This window comes from Chaetura pelagica, unplaced genomic scaffold, assembly GCF_000747805.2.
Source record: "Chaetura pelagica isolate M959 unplaced genomic scaffold, ChaPel_1.0 scaffold455, whole genome shotgun sequence".
Lineage (NCBI taxonomy): Eukaryota > Metazoa > Chordata > Aves > Apodiformes > Apodidae > Chaetura > Chaetura pelagica.
Window position 1 is genome coordinate 2,335,559 of NW_009953483.1, and position 16,035 is coordinate 2,351,593.

Consider the following 16,035-nt stretch of genomic DNA (forward strand, 5'->3'; position numbering starts at 1 on the left):
CTTCGGGCGGCGGGTTGGCCAGCACATCCAGCTGCACGTTCTGGTTGGCCAGCAGCGACTGCACCAGGCCGATGCTCTGCGTGGGCGACATGGCCTGGGCCGAGCTGTGGATGGGCGCAATGGGGATGTTGACGGTGCAGGGCGGACTGCTGGTGGGGGCCCCGGGGGCGCCGGGCACTGCAACAAACAACACAGGGTGTCAGGGAGTCGTTTCGGTGGGAATAGGCTTTGAAGATTGTCAAGTTCGACCGCTCACCCAGCACTATCAGCTCCACCATGTCCCTGAGCACCGCAAGTGGTGACTCCACCACTTCCCTGGACAGCCTGTTCCAGTGCATGATAACCCCTTCAGCGAAGACATTTTTCCTAATACCCAGTCTAAACCTCCCTTGCTGCAACCTGAGGTAATTTCCTATTTCCTATTGCTTGTTACTTGGGAGAAGAGACCGACCCCCACATTGCTACAACCTCCTTTTAGGTAGGTGTAGAGAACAGTAAGGTCTCCCCTCAGCCTCCTTTTCTCCAGCCTAAACATGCCCAGTTCCCTCAGATGCTCCTTGTAAGACCTGTTCTCCAGACTCTTCACCAGCTTCATTCCTCTTCTTTGGACATACTCCAGCACCTCAATGTCCTTGTAGCGAGGGGCCCAAAACCAAACACAGTATTCGAGGTGTGGCTTTGCCAGTGCCAAGTATACAGGGAGAATCTCTTCCCTACTCCTGCTGGCTGTGCTATTTCTGATACCAGACAGGATGCCGTTGGCCTTCTTGGCCACCTGGGCACACCACTGGCTCATGTCAACTAGCACTCTCAGGTCCTTTTCTTCTGAGCAGCTTTCCATCCCCTCCTCCCCAAGCCTGTAGCATCGTGTGGGGTTGTTGTGACTCAGCTGCACGACCCAGTACTTGGCCTTTTTGAACCTCATATACTTGGCCTGGGTCCATTGATCCAGCCTGTCCAGGTCCCTCTGTAGACCCTTCCTACCCTCAAGCAGATCAGCACTCCCTCCCAACTTGGTATCATCTGCAAACTTACTGTGGGTGCACTTGATCCCCTTCATCCAGGTCATTGATAAAGATATTAAAAGGAACTGGGCCCAGTACTGATGCTTGGGAAACAGCACTTGTGACCAGCTACCAGCTGGGGTTTAACTCTATCCACCCGAACTGTCTGGGCCTGGCCATCCAGCCAGTGTTTAAACCAGCAGAGGGTACGCCCATCCAAGCCAATTTCTCCCGGAGAATGCTGTGGGAAACTGTGTCAAAGGCTTTATTAAAGTTTGGGTAGACAACATCCACATCTTTTCCCTCAACCACTAAGCAGGTCACTTTGTCATAGCAGGTGATCAGTGAGGCAGGACATGTATTTCATAAACCCATTTTGACTGGGCCTGATGACCTCTTTGTCCCGCATGTGGACATGCCATCTCATCCTGTTTGGGACCATGTGCCATGTGGTGGCACTCAAGATGATCTGCTCCATAACCTTCCCTAGTACTGAGGTCAGGCTGCTAGGCCTGCAGTTTCCTGGAATCCTCCTTCCCTCTGCCTGGCAGGGAATTGCTGGCCCTGGCCTCCTGTTGTTTACCAACCTCCAGTTGGGTAAAAGGCATGAAAATAGGACATTTTCCTGAAGCAGTGTTTCACATGTTTTGGGGGTCTCTTCTTCCAGCACTAGTGGAAGACATGCAGGTCACTAAAAATGTCTTAATGGGAAAATTCATGGCAGCACTGACATAAAATTCAGAAGCAGAGAGGAAATTGTTTTTTAAAGCTAGTTAGAAAAAAACCACATTGTACTTATTTTGTACTTTGTCATTCCACTTCACCTCTGACTTTTAAAACTACCTGCTATCTTTATGTCCTTGCTTAACTGCTCTGCTGCATTTGGGGGGACTGCTATCAGATCCCAAAATCAATGGATCAGACCTCAATGTGAACAAGGAAGCCAGCCTATCTCCACTGATTCCCACTGTCATTGCTGGTGAGCAAATTTAAAGTAACTTCTTGGGAGTGATGCTTCAGAGGTGAATAAACTACAGAGCTTGCTTTCAGTCTATACTAGGATTGTCACAGACTTTGACAGACCAAGGAGTTTACCTGTTGGGTCTGAATTACCATTCACTTATCAGCCACCTTTAACTACTTCTACTCAAATCAAGAAAAGTTTTGCTGCATCAGGACGCACTAGTTTTCAGGGAAGTTTTTTTAAAAATAATAAATACATCAACAACAGAAAGGAAAATCCACTCACAGACGTCTGGCTGCTGCCACCTTTTCTTTGCCCCTAGTCCTAGGACCACTTACATGGCCTTCTGCCTTCTTCTAGGGCTCCTCTTCCCTGATGGTGAGGCACAAAAAAGTCCCCACTGATTGTCCCCATGCTGACTCCCTCTAGAGCCAGTCAGGTTTCACCATGCTGAACTGAGCTTCAGGAGGAAGATGAAGGGATGCTCCTCAAGCCTGACCTGATCTGACAGCAGTTAAGAGTTTTGTCTTCAACTTTTGAAGTCATTTAAAAAAAAAAAAAAAAAAAAAAAGTTGAGGAAAAGAAAAAGAATGTTGAAGACCTGCTGAAGGTGCTATATTGTATCTAATAGCATGTCCCCAGGCTCAGTGAGCTTAGCAAAACTGGAGAATACAGACAACAGTTGACAAAAAGAGAGTATTACATTCTCTTCAGTATAGTGGGCGATCAAGCAACCAGTAACACAAAAATAAGGACGATGAAAAAAAGGAGGGAGAGGAATATGATGGAATGAAATACAGACAAAACCTAGAAGTGTTCTTGAAAGAAGATTTGTAAGGAAAATATGTGAGGAAATAGATGAGACATGAAATGTGAAATCTAAGGAAAAAGATGGGAAACCATAAAGATTCAAGAACTGGGCACTGTAGTCAGGGTAACTTCTGCATCAATGTTTGGACAGGCTGCAGTCAGAAATATGAAAAGCAGCACATGCATATAGGGAAAGTTTCCCACATATCACACTGGTGGTGAACAAGGAACAGTAAGGCAAGAAGCAATTCTGGTAATTTTGTGCAGAAGCATGGAGCTTGCTCAAATGCTTCCAGTTCCTTTTGCAAAAAGTGGTGAGAGTGATTCCAATAGGAACTACCACTGAGAAATGAGAAATTCTTACTGATCCCCTTTGTTTACAGACTACTTACAATTTTAGCCTCTCTGTAAGACTTGGTATTGATAAAAATCCGAATAGGCATTTATCACTTCTCAAAGGATGGCCAAGTTTTATTGGAACCTGCTCTGCAACCCAAGTTCCTATCAGCAGATTGTGCTTTGCTGCCATCAGGTCACAAGAACCACCCTTTTGATCTTTCAACACATTACGAGTCTGTCCTACAAAGATGCAGAATGCAAAGCTTCAGTCTACGGAGAATTCTCAGTAAACTGAATAGAAGCTTATTAACTTTCCAATGAACTTGAAACTTTTACAGATTATATTTTCTACCTATTTTAGTCCACAACACATATCAGCCTTATTCCAATTTGATTCTACAGGACCCCATCAGACTAGGGGATTTTGATTTGTGTGTTTACCAGAGGGGGCTAGTGACACAAGTGATCCATTCTCCATCTAGCTTAACCCATAACATGGCTCTGCTCCTCCAGTTCCTCCTTACCTGGTAAATCATCTTCATCTTCACTGAAAACATTTGGATTAAAGACAGGCAGGTTAATGTAGTCCATCGAAATCTTCCGCACTTCTGGGAGATATATTGTCATCTGTCTGGGCTGAAGGTGCAGCAAGCTGGTTTTATATATTACTGGAGAAAGAGTAGAACAAGAAATAAATAAAAAAACCCTGTTAAACAAACAGCATATAAAGCTAAGAAAGAATCAATTCAAAGCACACTGAAGGGTTATGACTATTTTTATTTAATGTATTAATGAACAAATGCATTTATGGGCCATTCTTAGCCAAATCACTATGTAACACTGTATAAAGAGGATAAAGAAATAGTTACTTTCAGCTATTTCTCTGTAAATTGAAGCAGCATCTCTGTAGTTAAATAATCTGTAAAAATAATGAATTGCTTCATCTTGTAGTCACATCTATTTTTTTAAAGGGAAATAATTTTTCCATTCTACTTTTGAAACTCTTCTCCGCAGGATCTTATTGACTTACATGAGCTTAGGCAAAAACTTGAAAGCTCTTAGGAAGAAAATCTGTTGAGGGTTACTGCACACAAAGAGACTGGAAGAACACCTGAAGAAAGTATCACCACACACTTAAAAAACACTTGTATCCTTCCCTACATATCTGTCATTGATAATGACAGAATAAGAACAACCTCTGGTCTGAACCAGTAAGGTCATTCTTACACTACCGTTTGACAATGATTGCAAATGCAGATGTCAGAAATTTGTAAACTACAAAAAAAGTTGCTGGAACAAACTTGAGGGCTTCCATAACACTTCATCAAGTAGAAGGTGCCACTGCCCTGTAACAGTAGCATTGGTTGTCCCCAGGGTGACAATATCCTGGGAGGATAACCTTCTGCTTGGAGACTGGGTCAGAGAAGTTCCTCTTCTCAGTACCTGGGACACTGCTTCTTGTCCAACAGCAGCCACAAAAGATATCTATTTAACTAATTCTGCATCCAGGACATCATGATGTAGTCCTGACCTTACCATATATAATGCAACACAGGAAAAAATAAGTTTTCCAAAGAGGTCATAGAACTTCCACACATGCACTAATATTTTGATTCACAGCTCAGTTCTGCTAGATGCTACCCTGTTGTTTACTTAGCCTTCTTCCTTTCAGCAGAACTATCTAGGGAGAAATGGCTGACACAGGAGAAGGTCAAGAGACTAGACAACTGCTACTTTTAATGAATGCTACCAATTTACAATGCTCCAGCAAGAGAACCATATAATAAAGCTGTGCACCGACTTGGAAAAATCTTGAGCATGATGCTGTAAGAGCATTGTTTTGGTACAATTAGTAGCTAAATGACTATTAAGAACTGAGTTTTAAAAATATTTCAATTACAGTAACTTAAACCCAGTGATTTTTACAGTCTTGCAAAAAATTGTCTTAATTCGTTTGGGTTTTGTTCAAATAATCTGTAACAGTAAAGGTCTGGGCCTTTTATGGATCATCTCATTATTGTATTTATAGATTTTAATCTCTTTTAGTTATACTGAGTTTTGTAATAGCTAATTCCTACTGTTCACAGAAAACAAGTGCATTGTTAAAGAAGAATCACATGGCATATGTTTTTTGTTAGAAAGAGTTTGACATGCAAAAAGTCAACAGAATTTACTTTTACCTGCACCAAGGTTAGTTGGTAGGAAAGCAGCCAAACCCACAATTTTAAATTTTGTTCCCCAGATATTAGATGTGACCTGAGCAAGGTAGTTGTGCTGCAAAGCAAAAAGAAGATAATTTTCACCTAATAAAAACTGTATCAAGCTCTATAAAAAACCTGCAGAGCAATCAGACTTTCGCAAGTGACAATGTAATTTCAGTTTCTCTTGTTTTTATGTTATTGAAATACCCTAATATGCCTATTAAGAAGTCCCATTCTGATACCTGAACACCATCAGAAATGGTGCTAAAAACAGCCACGTAGGCTGATTAAAGCTGCTGAAGAACTGAACAATGTGATGGCTGCTTAGTGAGAACAGGTCTGTTTCCAGACACTCGCTTCTCCTGCACAAGAAGAGCATGGCCATTCTGGATTTCAGAAAGTAACACACCCTACCCTTTGGTTTCATGCTTATAAATCACTTTACAGAACAATAAGTAAGACAGAAATTAATTACTCATAATGACAAACATTTCTGCTGGAGCTTCCAAAGCAGCTTCCCAAACCACTGCTTCCATGGTGATTAAATTATGGGTCTGAAAGACCCAATAGATTTTATGAAAGGCCAAGAGTTACACTTTCAATATCAGAAGCAGGATTCAATCCACTGGTCTCCTGCCCTCTTCAAAGGACCCTGTCTACCACTGCAGTGCAAGTGATCTAGAGTGTTTCAATGTAAAGAAAAAGTGAAAAAAGAGAAAAAAAACCCCAACAACTGAAATGAAACAAAACAAAATTAAAAGAACACAGACTAATATTAATAAAATATGTAACACAGGTAGTTCTACAGCCTGCTAAGTTTCAGTTACCCAGAGGTCATGAACACCACAAAGAGCTAATTCCTTGCCATCCTTCCAATTAAGGCTGTTTCAAGTTCTTGATCTAGCTGAAGATGTCTCTGCTCATTAGAGGCAGGGTTGGACTAGATGACTGTTAAAGGTTCCTTCCAACCCAAGCTACTCTATGATTCTATGAATTATGAAACAAGGAACATGTGACCCTCTGAAGCCAGCATTTACCTATCTCTGCAATTCCTAGCAAAGCAGAGAACTGTAGTGGCATAAGGACAGCTCAGAGAAACTGAGTAAGAAGCATTTCTTTCTAACAGCCAACAACATCATCTAGAATAAAACCTCTCACATGGATTCAAACTGACAGAAGTTAGTGGTGCCAGGATTTATTGAACAATGCCTGATAATCCATTGGCACTTTCAAACATTAACATTGAACTGGAAGAGGCAATTACCTAGTTGTTCCATCTAATCACTGCAATTAAATGAAAACAATTTATTGGTGATAACTGGATGTATACCACAACTTGCTGCCTCTGGAAGGAGATGCATTTAGACTCAGGTCTGGTAACAATGTGCACAATAAATACCTGAGTAATATCTTCTAAAGGAAACTCTCTTCTGGTTAGGCTTGGTGAACCAATAGAAGGTTTCCTTATTGGTAACCTTGGCGATCTTGATATCTCCTGCGCAGCTCTCGACATCTTTGGAGATTTCCGAGCTTCTATATTGATTCTGCACATCAGGCAATAATTAGAATCATCAACAGGCATACAAAAATGCACAAAATAATTATTTGCATGTAAAGATGTAATCAAAACAACTGGTAGGGTGATTTCTAAGTGGCTAATGAAGAAACTAGAATCTACACAATAGAGAGTTCTGGGTCAAATTTTAAGAGATTTAAAGTGTGCTGGTTTGGTTCTGGCATGGTTCAGTAGTGGGGGAGGGGCCCAGGGGTGGTTCTTGTAAGAAACTACTAAAAGCTCCCCCCACTCAGGTGGCCGAGGCTGCGCCATTGAAGAGACAATAGATGTGCCCCTGTGATTAACACAGGAAAGAACTGATATAAAACCTGAGCAGAGAGCAAGGAGAAGATCTGAGATAAAGAGGTGAGAGCAGTGCTGGAGTAGAGATCCCCAGGCTGCTGAGGAAGAAGGAGAAGAAGGTGCCCAAGCAGAAGTTCCCCTGCAGCCCATGAGGAGATGGCAGGCTGTCCCCTGCACCCATGGAGGCACATGGCAGAGCATCCCCCAAAGACACCAGGAGAGGTGAATGTGGACCTGCAGCCTGTGGACTTGGATTTGCAACCATGGAAGATACTGTGCCAGGGAAGGTGACTGTTCCCAAAGCAGCCTGTGACTCTGTGGGAAGCCCATGTTGGAGCAGCCTGTTCCAGAGGGACGGCACCTCGTGGAAAGGACTCATGAAGGAGAGGTTCATGAAGGATTCCCTCCCATGGGAGGGGCTCTGTGGGGAAACAGGGGAGGACTGTAATGAAACCTTCTCCTTGAGGAGGAAGGAGCAGCAGAAAGCAACAGACTGTGGCCTGACTCTAAACCCCATTCCCTGTCCCCCTGTGCCACTCTGGGGAAGGAAGTAGGGAGATTGCAAACAAAGTAATTTGGGTCCAGAAAGAAGGGAGGGGTGGGGATAAGATATGTAAGCCCTGCTCTTTGTGTTGTCTGTGTCCTGTGTGCATTTGATTAGTCATAAATTAAATAATTGTTTTTCTCCAAGTTGAGTCTGTTTTGCTCATGACAGTAATCAGCGAGCAAACCCTCCCTGCCCTTTGTCTTGACCCATGAGCTTCTGGTTGGCCTTTGTCCTCCCCATCCCACAGTGTGTGTGTGTGTGTGTGTGTGTGGTGGGGGGAAGTGAGTGAGCAGCCACATGGCTGGTTCTTTGTTGTTGGGTCAGGCCCAAACCATGATGTAACGCCTGACACACTTGCAGTGACTCTGACCAGATGCCTTCTGATTCATTTATCAAAGCTTACAGCAATTCTGCCAGATACTATATATCCTTCACTAATCCATAAAAAAGGTGTAGAGCTGAGCTATTTCAGCTATGCAGACTTTGAGAAAAGCCTCAAGAAATGGTAACATGACACCTCAGCTGGCAGATCTCCATGTTACTACAACAGATCAATGCTCCACAAACTTTGTCAGTGCCTTTACTCTAAGCCAAAAGTTATTCCTACCTCCTGTTATACAAAGGGACTCATGAACAAAAGATAAAGCCACTGAAAAAGTTGATTAGTAGAAAAAAATAATTAACAAAAGCTACATTTCCAAAGTACAGTCTTAGAAAACCAAGAATGCAGGATGGTTGTCCTTCCTGTGCCACTTCAGTTTTTGGCTCAGGAGTAACTGATGGTTCTTCTGTGAAGTACTACTAAGCTAAAACTTCGATGTTTCACACATTATGTTCACATATAAAGAGATGCATTTGCTTTGCCTCATACTAGCCAAGCTCATACTCTAAGGTCTTTGGAAGTGTCAGCTGCAGATAGAAGGCATCAGGGCCTTGGTCCCATCACATGAAGCTGGCAGTCAGATGACAGTGCCTATGAGAAGCATCACAGACATCAGTTGGGTGCTGTGCAGGTGGAGCATTCTATGTATATAATTAATATAATGAAGATCTGGCAGGAAAGCAACTAGACAAACAATAAGCTGATTTTGCATATTGTTACAGAAGCTCATCAACCCAGTGTTTAGGAGGATCTGTCTGTTGAGGCTCCCTTGCAGTGCCACCTATGCCAGGAACTATGGCCACCTATGCAAGGACTTGCATATTTGAAAATACCCCTGAGGAAATAAAGGCTTTAACTAGAGAAGGATTCCTAAGCACAGAGGAGGTAAAAAGACAGATTGTGTGAAGGACAGAATATATCCCATGGTGGCAAGAGTTTATACATGGCAGAGGCAGTGGTGGGTGAGGTTATAAAACCTTTCTTCAAGACTGCCTGGGGAGAAGTGATGTCCATTGCTTTTTGCCCCAGAACCTTCCTCAAAGTCCATCTCAACTCGAATCTCTGAGATCCGCACATTAGAGAGGATCTTGCTCCTCCAGAAGACTTCTGTCTGCCCAAGGGAGTTTGCTTTTAATTTTATTTTGTGTCAAAGACAGTGTTTAAAAAAAAAAGAAGAAACAAAAGAAAAAAAGGAAAAGAGAACAAGAAAACTTTTGGGAAAAGAAGATGAAATATCAAAGAAATTATTACCTGGGGAGTTTGGGTGATTTGCTAGCTCGACTGATTTTGGGAGATTTCTTTGCTGCCCAGTCATCACTCAGTTCTATATCGCTGGAGTCTGAGCAGTTGCAGCTGTCAATCACAGTGGAAATCAAGCTGTTTCCATAGATTTCATCTATCAAGACAGGCCCCAGAAAACATAAGTGTTGCTTCAGAAAACTGGTATAAATTAAAACTATCAGTCATCAGAAGCATAAATCCAACCCACAGGTGGTAGCTGAGATAAAACTATGCAGAGAAAGTTAACTGTTCTTCACTCTGCCCAGTACAAACTCCGAATTTCCAAAGGTTTGAACTCCAGTGAATATGATTCAGAGGAGCGAACAGCATTCAATCAACTTCAAAATCGAGACTAAAGAGTATTTTCTGCTAACTAGCACTCTATTCCCCACTATTCAAAACACAGGAAGTTTCCTTTTGCAAAACAAGACGTCATGGTACAATTTCAGAGGCTTGAGCCCAGGTCATGCTAAAGAGGTTTTTGTACAACAGAAAAAAAAATCAGATACCACCTTCCATGTTGCCTATAAAGATTTTATTTAACTCTTGAGGATTTAATATTGAAAGTCCTTCTAAAGCATTTTTAATGCAAAGCAACAATTCAATTCTACCTGCTTTTCCATCTGTCTTAGGATCCATGATGACAAACTCTGGCCGCAACTTGCTGATACGACGTCCTTTCAGGATAGGCACCAGTCCCCCAAGGTATTCCAGGTACAGGGTATAACATGGACCACCGACCTCTGGATCATCTTCTGTTCGCTTCATCGTGCAGTGAAGCCGTTCATTGCCAGCTGTTGGGTAGCTGACAAAATCTCTCATATTGTTTGGGTCTGGGATAGGAGGCTTAAATAAATGAAGGAAGGAAAGAGAAAGTTCCCCATAGGTTATAATAATTTTTTTCTGCAGTGACTTAATCCCAACACAACTAACTGAATCTGAACCCAACTTGTATTAGGACAGGTTACTGTGTGACTTATGTAGGACCCACATCCAAGACGGACAGGTGTATATTATTTAGTTAGGTCAAAAGCAGCTGTCAACTGAAAACTAAAACCAGTTACATTGAAAAGGAAGGTTGGACTTATGGTTAGAGCACTAAATTAGACAACAAACCTGTATTCAAATTCAAGCTCTATCACAAACTCCTCTTTTAATGTGGGTCTAAATCTCAGGGTAACTTGCCTCTTGCTGGCCAGCTAAGTTAACTTGGCCGCTCAGGTTTCCATTCCAGGTTAGTACTGGTACATGCTATGTTCCTCTGTTACAAAGCTGTCAGCTCTGGAAGAAGCTTATGCTTCTTACCTCAGTTCCAACCACATGACCCATCTTTGCTGAAGGCCTATTTGCATGCAACATGGAGAAATATGAGCACAAAGCTCAGGTTAGATTACTTTGACCTGCCTGCCAGCACACTTTATTAAGCCATAAAGCGCTCAGTCCTAAAACAGCTGGACTGCTTTTGTCTGGGTAAATATAGCCCAAATGACACAAACATTCCTAACAAATAAGTGAACATAGTTTCTTCCAAAATGAAAGTACAAGAAAAAAAAAAGTAGGGGGAAAAAGGAGCCTCCTTAACCTGGCGAGATGGATATGGGCTAAGGAGTGATCTATAATGTAGTCCTCCCCCAGTCAAAGAGGAGGAAGAGGAATGTATGCAGGGAAGAGGCTGCCTTGCCAGGCTGGAGGCATGGCTGGCAATGTAGGTGGGAGTATGTGGCTGGGGGAGAGCCAGGGTAAAGTATAAAGCAGCGCTGAGGAGGCTCCAGAAACAGCCATGAAACAACAGGGGAACTGCTTCAGCCTCTCAGCTATGCAGCCCCATGGCTGCTCCTCAGCCCAGCATTCCCTCTGGGAGGTGACAAAGCAGTTGTTGGCAATGATGTGGCCTTGTACTGCCTCTGCCCTTTTGATCCCCGTCATGGCTCACAGCCCTGCTACAGCCAACTGCTGCCTTCATCCCATCCCTTCCCTAACAGCCAGAGTCACTGATGCTCCAGAGAGATGCAGAGGTGGCTCTGGGACAATAAGGAAAGCATCCTGGTGAGAAGTAGGCATGCTAGAAAGAACTGAGACCCACTGATCTGTTAAATGTATCTTTGGAGATTGAGGAGTTATGGTTAAAGAAAGGTATTTACTCTTCTCTGGCAAAAATTCTTCTCACAATTGCACAAATTGCCCTGATTAGCAGCACCCAAGTGGAACTGTGTGGAATCATTATTTTATAGGCACGACTTGTTCTCATTTAAGCCAACTCCACTGATTTCCAATTAGTTACTCTAGCAGGTTTAGCAGGGACCTGAAACTGACTCAAGAGAATTCTGTAACCTATACACAAAAAATGCATAACACAAAAACACACACGTTGGAATGCAGGGCATTTACCAGCTAGTGTTCTGGTTTATGGGCTGTGATAAAGAGTTAGGAAATTCTGAGATGTGACTGAGGGCAAAACCATAAAACAAAGGAGCAGATGGCTCTGCTGATGGTAAAGGAAAAGGCATAACACCTGGTCCATTCTCCCACAGCACTTTTGGAGCAGTAAGGTTAGCAAAACTCACTGTCAGTAGAAATATTTGGGCAGCCACAGGTTTAAGTACAATTTCCCTGGCAATATAAGGACTCATGTAACAAGCAGGAAGGCAACAGTTTTACCACGATGACATAGTATTATCATCAGTATCAGCTCCTTCAGAAGTCTTTGTGAGTCACCGACATATTTTACCCTTGGGGTGTTCTTGGAAAGGCCATTTTCATGGAATAATACACACCAGCACGTGTGAGCCCTCTTTTCAGGTTTTAATATGCATCAAATGGATCAGTGGGCTCTTGAAGAGGACCAGAATGACCCTTACTTAAGATTTTAAAATTGTAATAATTATAATTATAGTATCTTAAATCACTTAGGAGCAGCATGGGTGGGGGGAGATCAAGCAACCTCTCCTCCCCATCACACACACAGGCGTTTCTTTTCCTTTTACCTTGATTGTTGGTATAAAGGCAGTGGTGAGGTACGAGCAGAGCCGAGGGGGCAGAGTCAGTTTGCTGATCTCCTTGTCATCCCGCAGACAGCTGGCGATGCTCTGCTGGCACAGCAGCTGCAGGCTGGAGACCCTGTGCTCCACTCTGACAACGTACAGCGCAGGGCCAGAAGCCATCAGCAGGCGTGAGTCCCTGTGACCCCAACAGATGGAGATGATGGGCCGCTGCATGGAGAGCACAAGGATACAGCTTTACAAAAGCCTATACTTGATAAAAAACTGTTGCACCATTAATTCAGTGCCCAACATGTTACCCTAAGTCTTCTTGAAACTTAAAAGTTTGCCCACAAAAAGGGAGATGAATGCGAACATCTGAAATTACCACTAACAGTGGCTGATGTTTACATAGTGCTTTTTACTCATACAAGAAACTGTCTACCAAATTCACTACCTAGACAGTATAAGTGACTTTTAAAGTCACACTGTTAAAAAGCAGGATCTTTTGATGCCCTAACCAGACGATTTCTCCAGTCATCTAATCAATCCTCATCCACAGGTAACAGCTCACATTTTACAACTGAAAAGTTAAATTATATGTCCAGAGACAGTGAACTAGTAGACAAAACCCAACTGGCTTTCTTGTCTTGCACTGAGTCTTCTGATGCACAATGTCTCTTTTGAACTGTTCCCAGAGGAAGTGAACTGTGAAAGAGCACCAGGAACAAAAGGGAGAATGGCCTTCTGTCTTTTGCTTGCCAGCTCTCCAAAATGTTGGAATTCATGACAATAACACCAAAAAACATCAGGGTCAATTGGTACTAGTGTCAGAATGTGCAGCAGAGTAACAATATACAACTCAAATGCTGCTTTGGACATTATTGCCTGCTGCATCAACATTTAGAGTTCATGTAAGAATACAAGTTGTGCTTGGAAGAAGCTATCTAAACTCTCTTCCTAAACCCCATGTTTTTCATGAAAGGAACAGGTTTGTGTGACCTCTTATATCCCTGTCACTATTACTTTTACTCTTCCTGAGTGCTAGATGCATCCACCTGTCATCTCTTGTTTTCTGTATGACAAGGCATCTGTATTTGTACAGGTGCATACACTATATGGAATTTCAATCCCATAGCTGCTATCTCTATACAAATAAATAACACAGAGTAAAGAAGAAACTACCAATCCATGACAAATACTATGCAAAAGGCTGTAATCAGTGAAGTATAAAAGGTTTACTCTTTCCTGTGTAGGGATTCTTTCTTTTCACAATCTGTGACACTCAAAAGTTTAAGCAAACTTGTTTTTAATATAAATTATGATCTGCATTTATTGAAAGGTCAGGGTCTCTTTGAAATATCTTTGCTCTTCACAAGATGCACCATACAAAAATTAACCATGCAGAAGATAAGAGTCAAGGCACCATCAGTAGTAACTACTATCTAGTCTTCTCCAGTAATACAGTACCCAGCTACCTGGGTTAGATCAGCCCAGAACTTATAAATCTAGTCCAAGGGAAAAAAGCTTTCCCTTCAGTTACAAATTCAAGATGCTTAAAGATGAGGAACTGGGACAAGATGTTTTTATGTGAATGATACAAAGCAGAATGCAGCTGTACAGGACTATATCAATGTCTATCATCAAAGGGCGAACGAAACTACTTTTTTAGAGAAAAGATCTTCCCTGCTATGTCATCTTATCCTAGATTTGAATTTCAAGGAAAATACTGGTTCTAATGTGGGAGGAATGAAAAAGTTTCCTTTTCATTACATCTAGGCAGCACTACACACATGCACACACACACGCTTCCATGGAGGCACAAACCTTCAGACTGACTGATAAGCAAACAGAAGGCAGCAACCTGGCGATCCTCACAGTAATTGCTAAAGGCATTTTGTAGTGGAGAACTTCAAAAGAATTGAGAAATCCTTTGTGTACCATCAATAATTATTACGTGATTCTCTAGATGACTCCTATTTTTAAAGTTCAAATGGGAAGGTATGAAGCATCTGTATACACTCAGAAGTGACAGCAGGTATGGTTAGTTGGTAAAATAAAGACATATCTGCACATCAGACAAGTAATTCTGAAGTTATGGACTGGGTTGCAGCATTTCTGGTAAAAAAAAATTTAGCAAAACCATAAAGGAGTCTTGAATGAGTTGATTATTCTCATACCTGCTTGATGCCAGGGAAAGGCTGTGAGGATTTAACAAATATAAGAAATGAACATTTGACCAATAAAATATTATCACCAGCAGGGCAGCCTGCTCTTGTGATTGTATTTCTAAAAATTGAAAGGAAGGACCGTGAAAAGAACTGCCAGCTAAAAGAATTGGGTGTATTTTTGGTACATCAGCTTGATGTGTCACAAGGGCAAGTGTAGTAAAAGTTAAGTTTTACAGAAACTGATAGTGTATTTTTAATAATCAGATGATGAACCTTATTATATCCTCTTTGTGTAAAACAAATAATCACTATCAACTCTTTGGAGTCACAGTATGGGTCCAGTTTTCACAGAACTGCTTCCAATAAGTTAAAACTCTAGTGTGAATTTTTGAAGTCCCTTCTGAATTTTTTCCATCATTCTTTCAAGGTTCAAAACAGTATGATTGCATGTAACAGAAGTTCAGTATTTGCTGAACCCTTACCAATGCTCTTTCCATTACATTCTGCAAATATATTCTTGCAGCATAATGGGCTGGCAGGGCACAAGAGAGACTGCCACACTATGCTACCTCTACCACTGTTTATGGATGTTATTTTCCATGCAGAGCTACTGCATTCATTTGGATACTTCTTAATAAGTGTGATTTCCCTATCTAGGGTGTTATATACAGGAAACTAGGTTTATGAACTATAAAATCCTACACTGAAGGTAAGAGTTCAAGAGAGTTAATCAAGGTCCAGTGGGACCTCGACAGGCTTGAGAAGTGGGTTCATGCAAACTGCATGAACTTCAACAAGGCCAAGTGTAAGGTCCTGCACCTTGGTCAAGGCAATCCCATGCACATACACAGGTTGGGAGGAGTAAGTATTGAGGACAACCCAGAGGAGAAGGATTTGGAGGTAGTGGTGGACCAGAAGTTTAACATGAGCCATCAATGTGCACCTGCAGCCCAGAGAGCCAACCGGGTCCTGGGCTGCATCAAAAGAAGCGTGGCCAGCTGGTCGAGAGAGGTTATTCTCCCCCTCTGCTCTGCTGAGACCCCACCTGGAGTACTGTGTCCAGTTCTGGAGTCCCCAACATAAGAAGGACATAGAACTCCTCGAGCACATCCAGAGGAGAGACACAAAGATGATCAGAGGACTGGAGCACCTCCCCTATGAAGACAGGCTGAAGAAGATGGGGTTGTTCAGCTTAGAGAAGAGTAGGCTCCGTGGTGACCTTATAGCAACTTTCCAAAATCTGAAAGGGGCCTACAAGAAAGTTGGGGTAGGGCTTTTTACATGGGTGTGTAGTGAGAGGACAAAGGGCAATGGTTTGAAGATTAAAGAGGGGAGATTCTTCATGCAAACTGCATGAACTTCAACAAGGCCAAGTGTAAGGTCCTGCACCTTGGTCAAGGCAATCCCATGCACATACACAGGTTGGGAGGAGTAAGTATTGAGGACAACCCAGAGGAGAAGGATTTGGAGGTAGTGGTGGACCAGAAGTTTAACATGAGC

General features: G+C 42.4%; 1 protein-coding gene across 1 annotated transcript in view; it reads right to left on the reverse strand.

Annotated features, from left to right (window-relative positions):
• TULP4 (tubby like protein 4) overlaps positions 1-16,035 on the reverse strand; it is a 112,714-nt gene that overhangs the window by 4,750 nt on the left and 91,929 nt on the right. The window contains exons 7-13 of the mRNA XM_009998558.1: positions 12,371-12,595; positions 9,998-10,232; positions 9,357-9,501; positions 6,718-6,862; positions 5,298-5,391; positions 3,642-3,785; positions 9-177 (exon numbers count right to left, since the gene is read on the reverse strand). Of these exons, the coding sequence (XP_009996860.1) occupies positions 9-177; positions 3,642-3,785; positions 5,298-5,391; positions 6,718-6,862; positions 9,357-9,501; positions 9,998-10,232; positions 12,371-12,595 (1,157 nt within the window). The remainder of the gene's footprint in view (positions 1-8; positions 178-3,641; positions 3,786-5,297; positions 5,392-6,717; positions 6,863-9,356; positions 9,502-9,997; positions 10,233-12,370; positions 12,596-16,035) is intronic.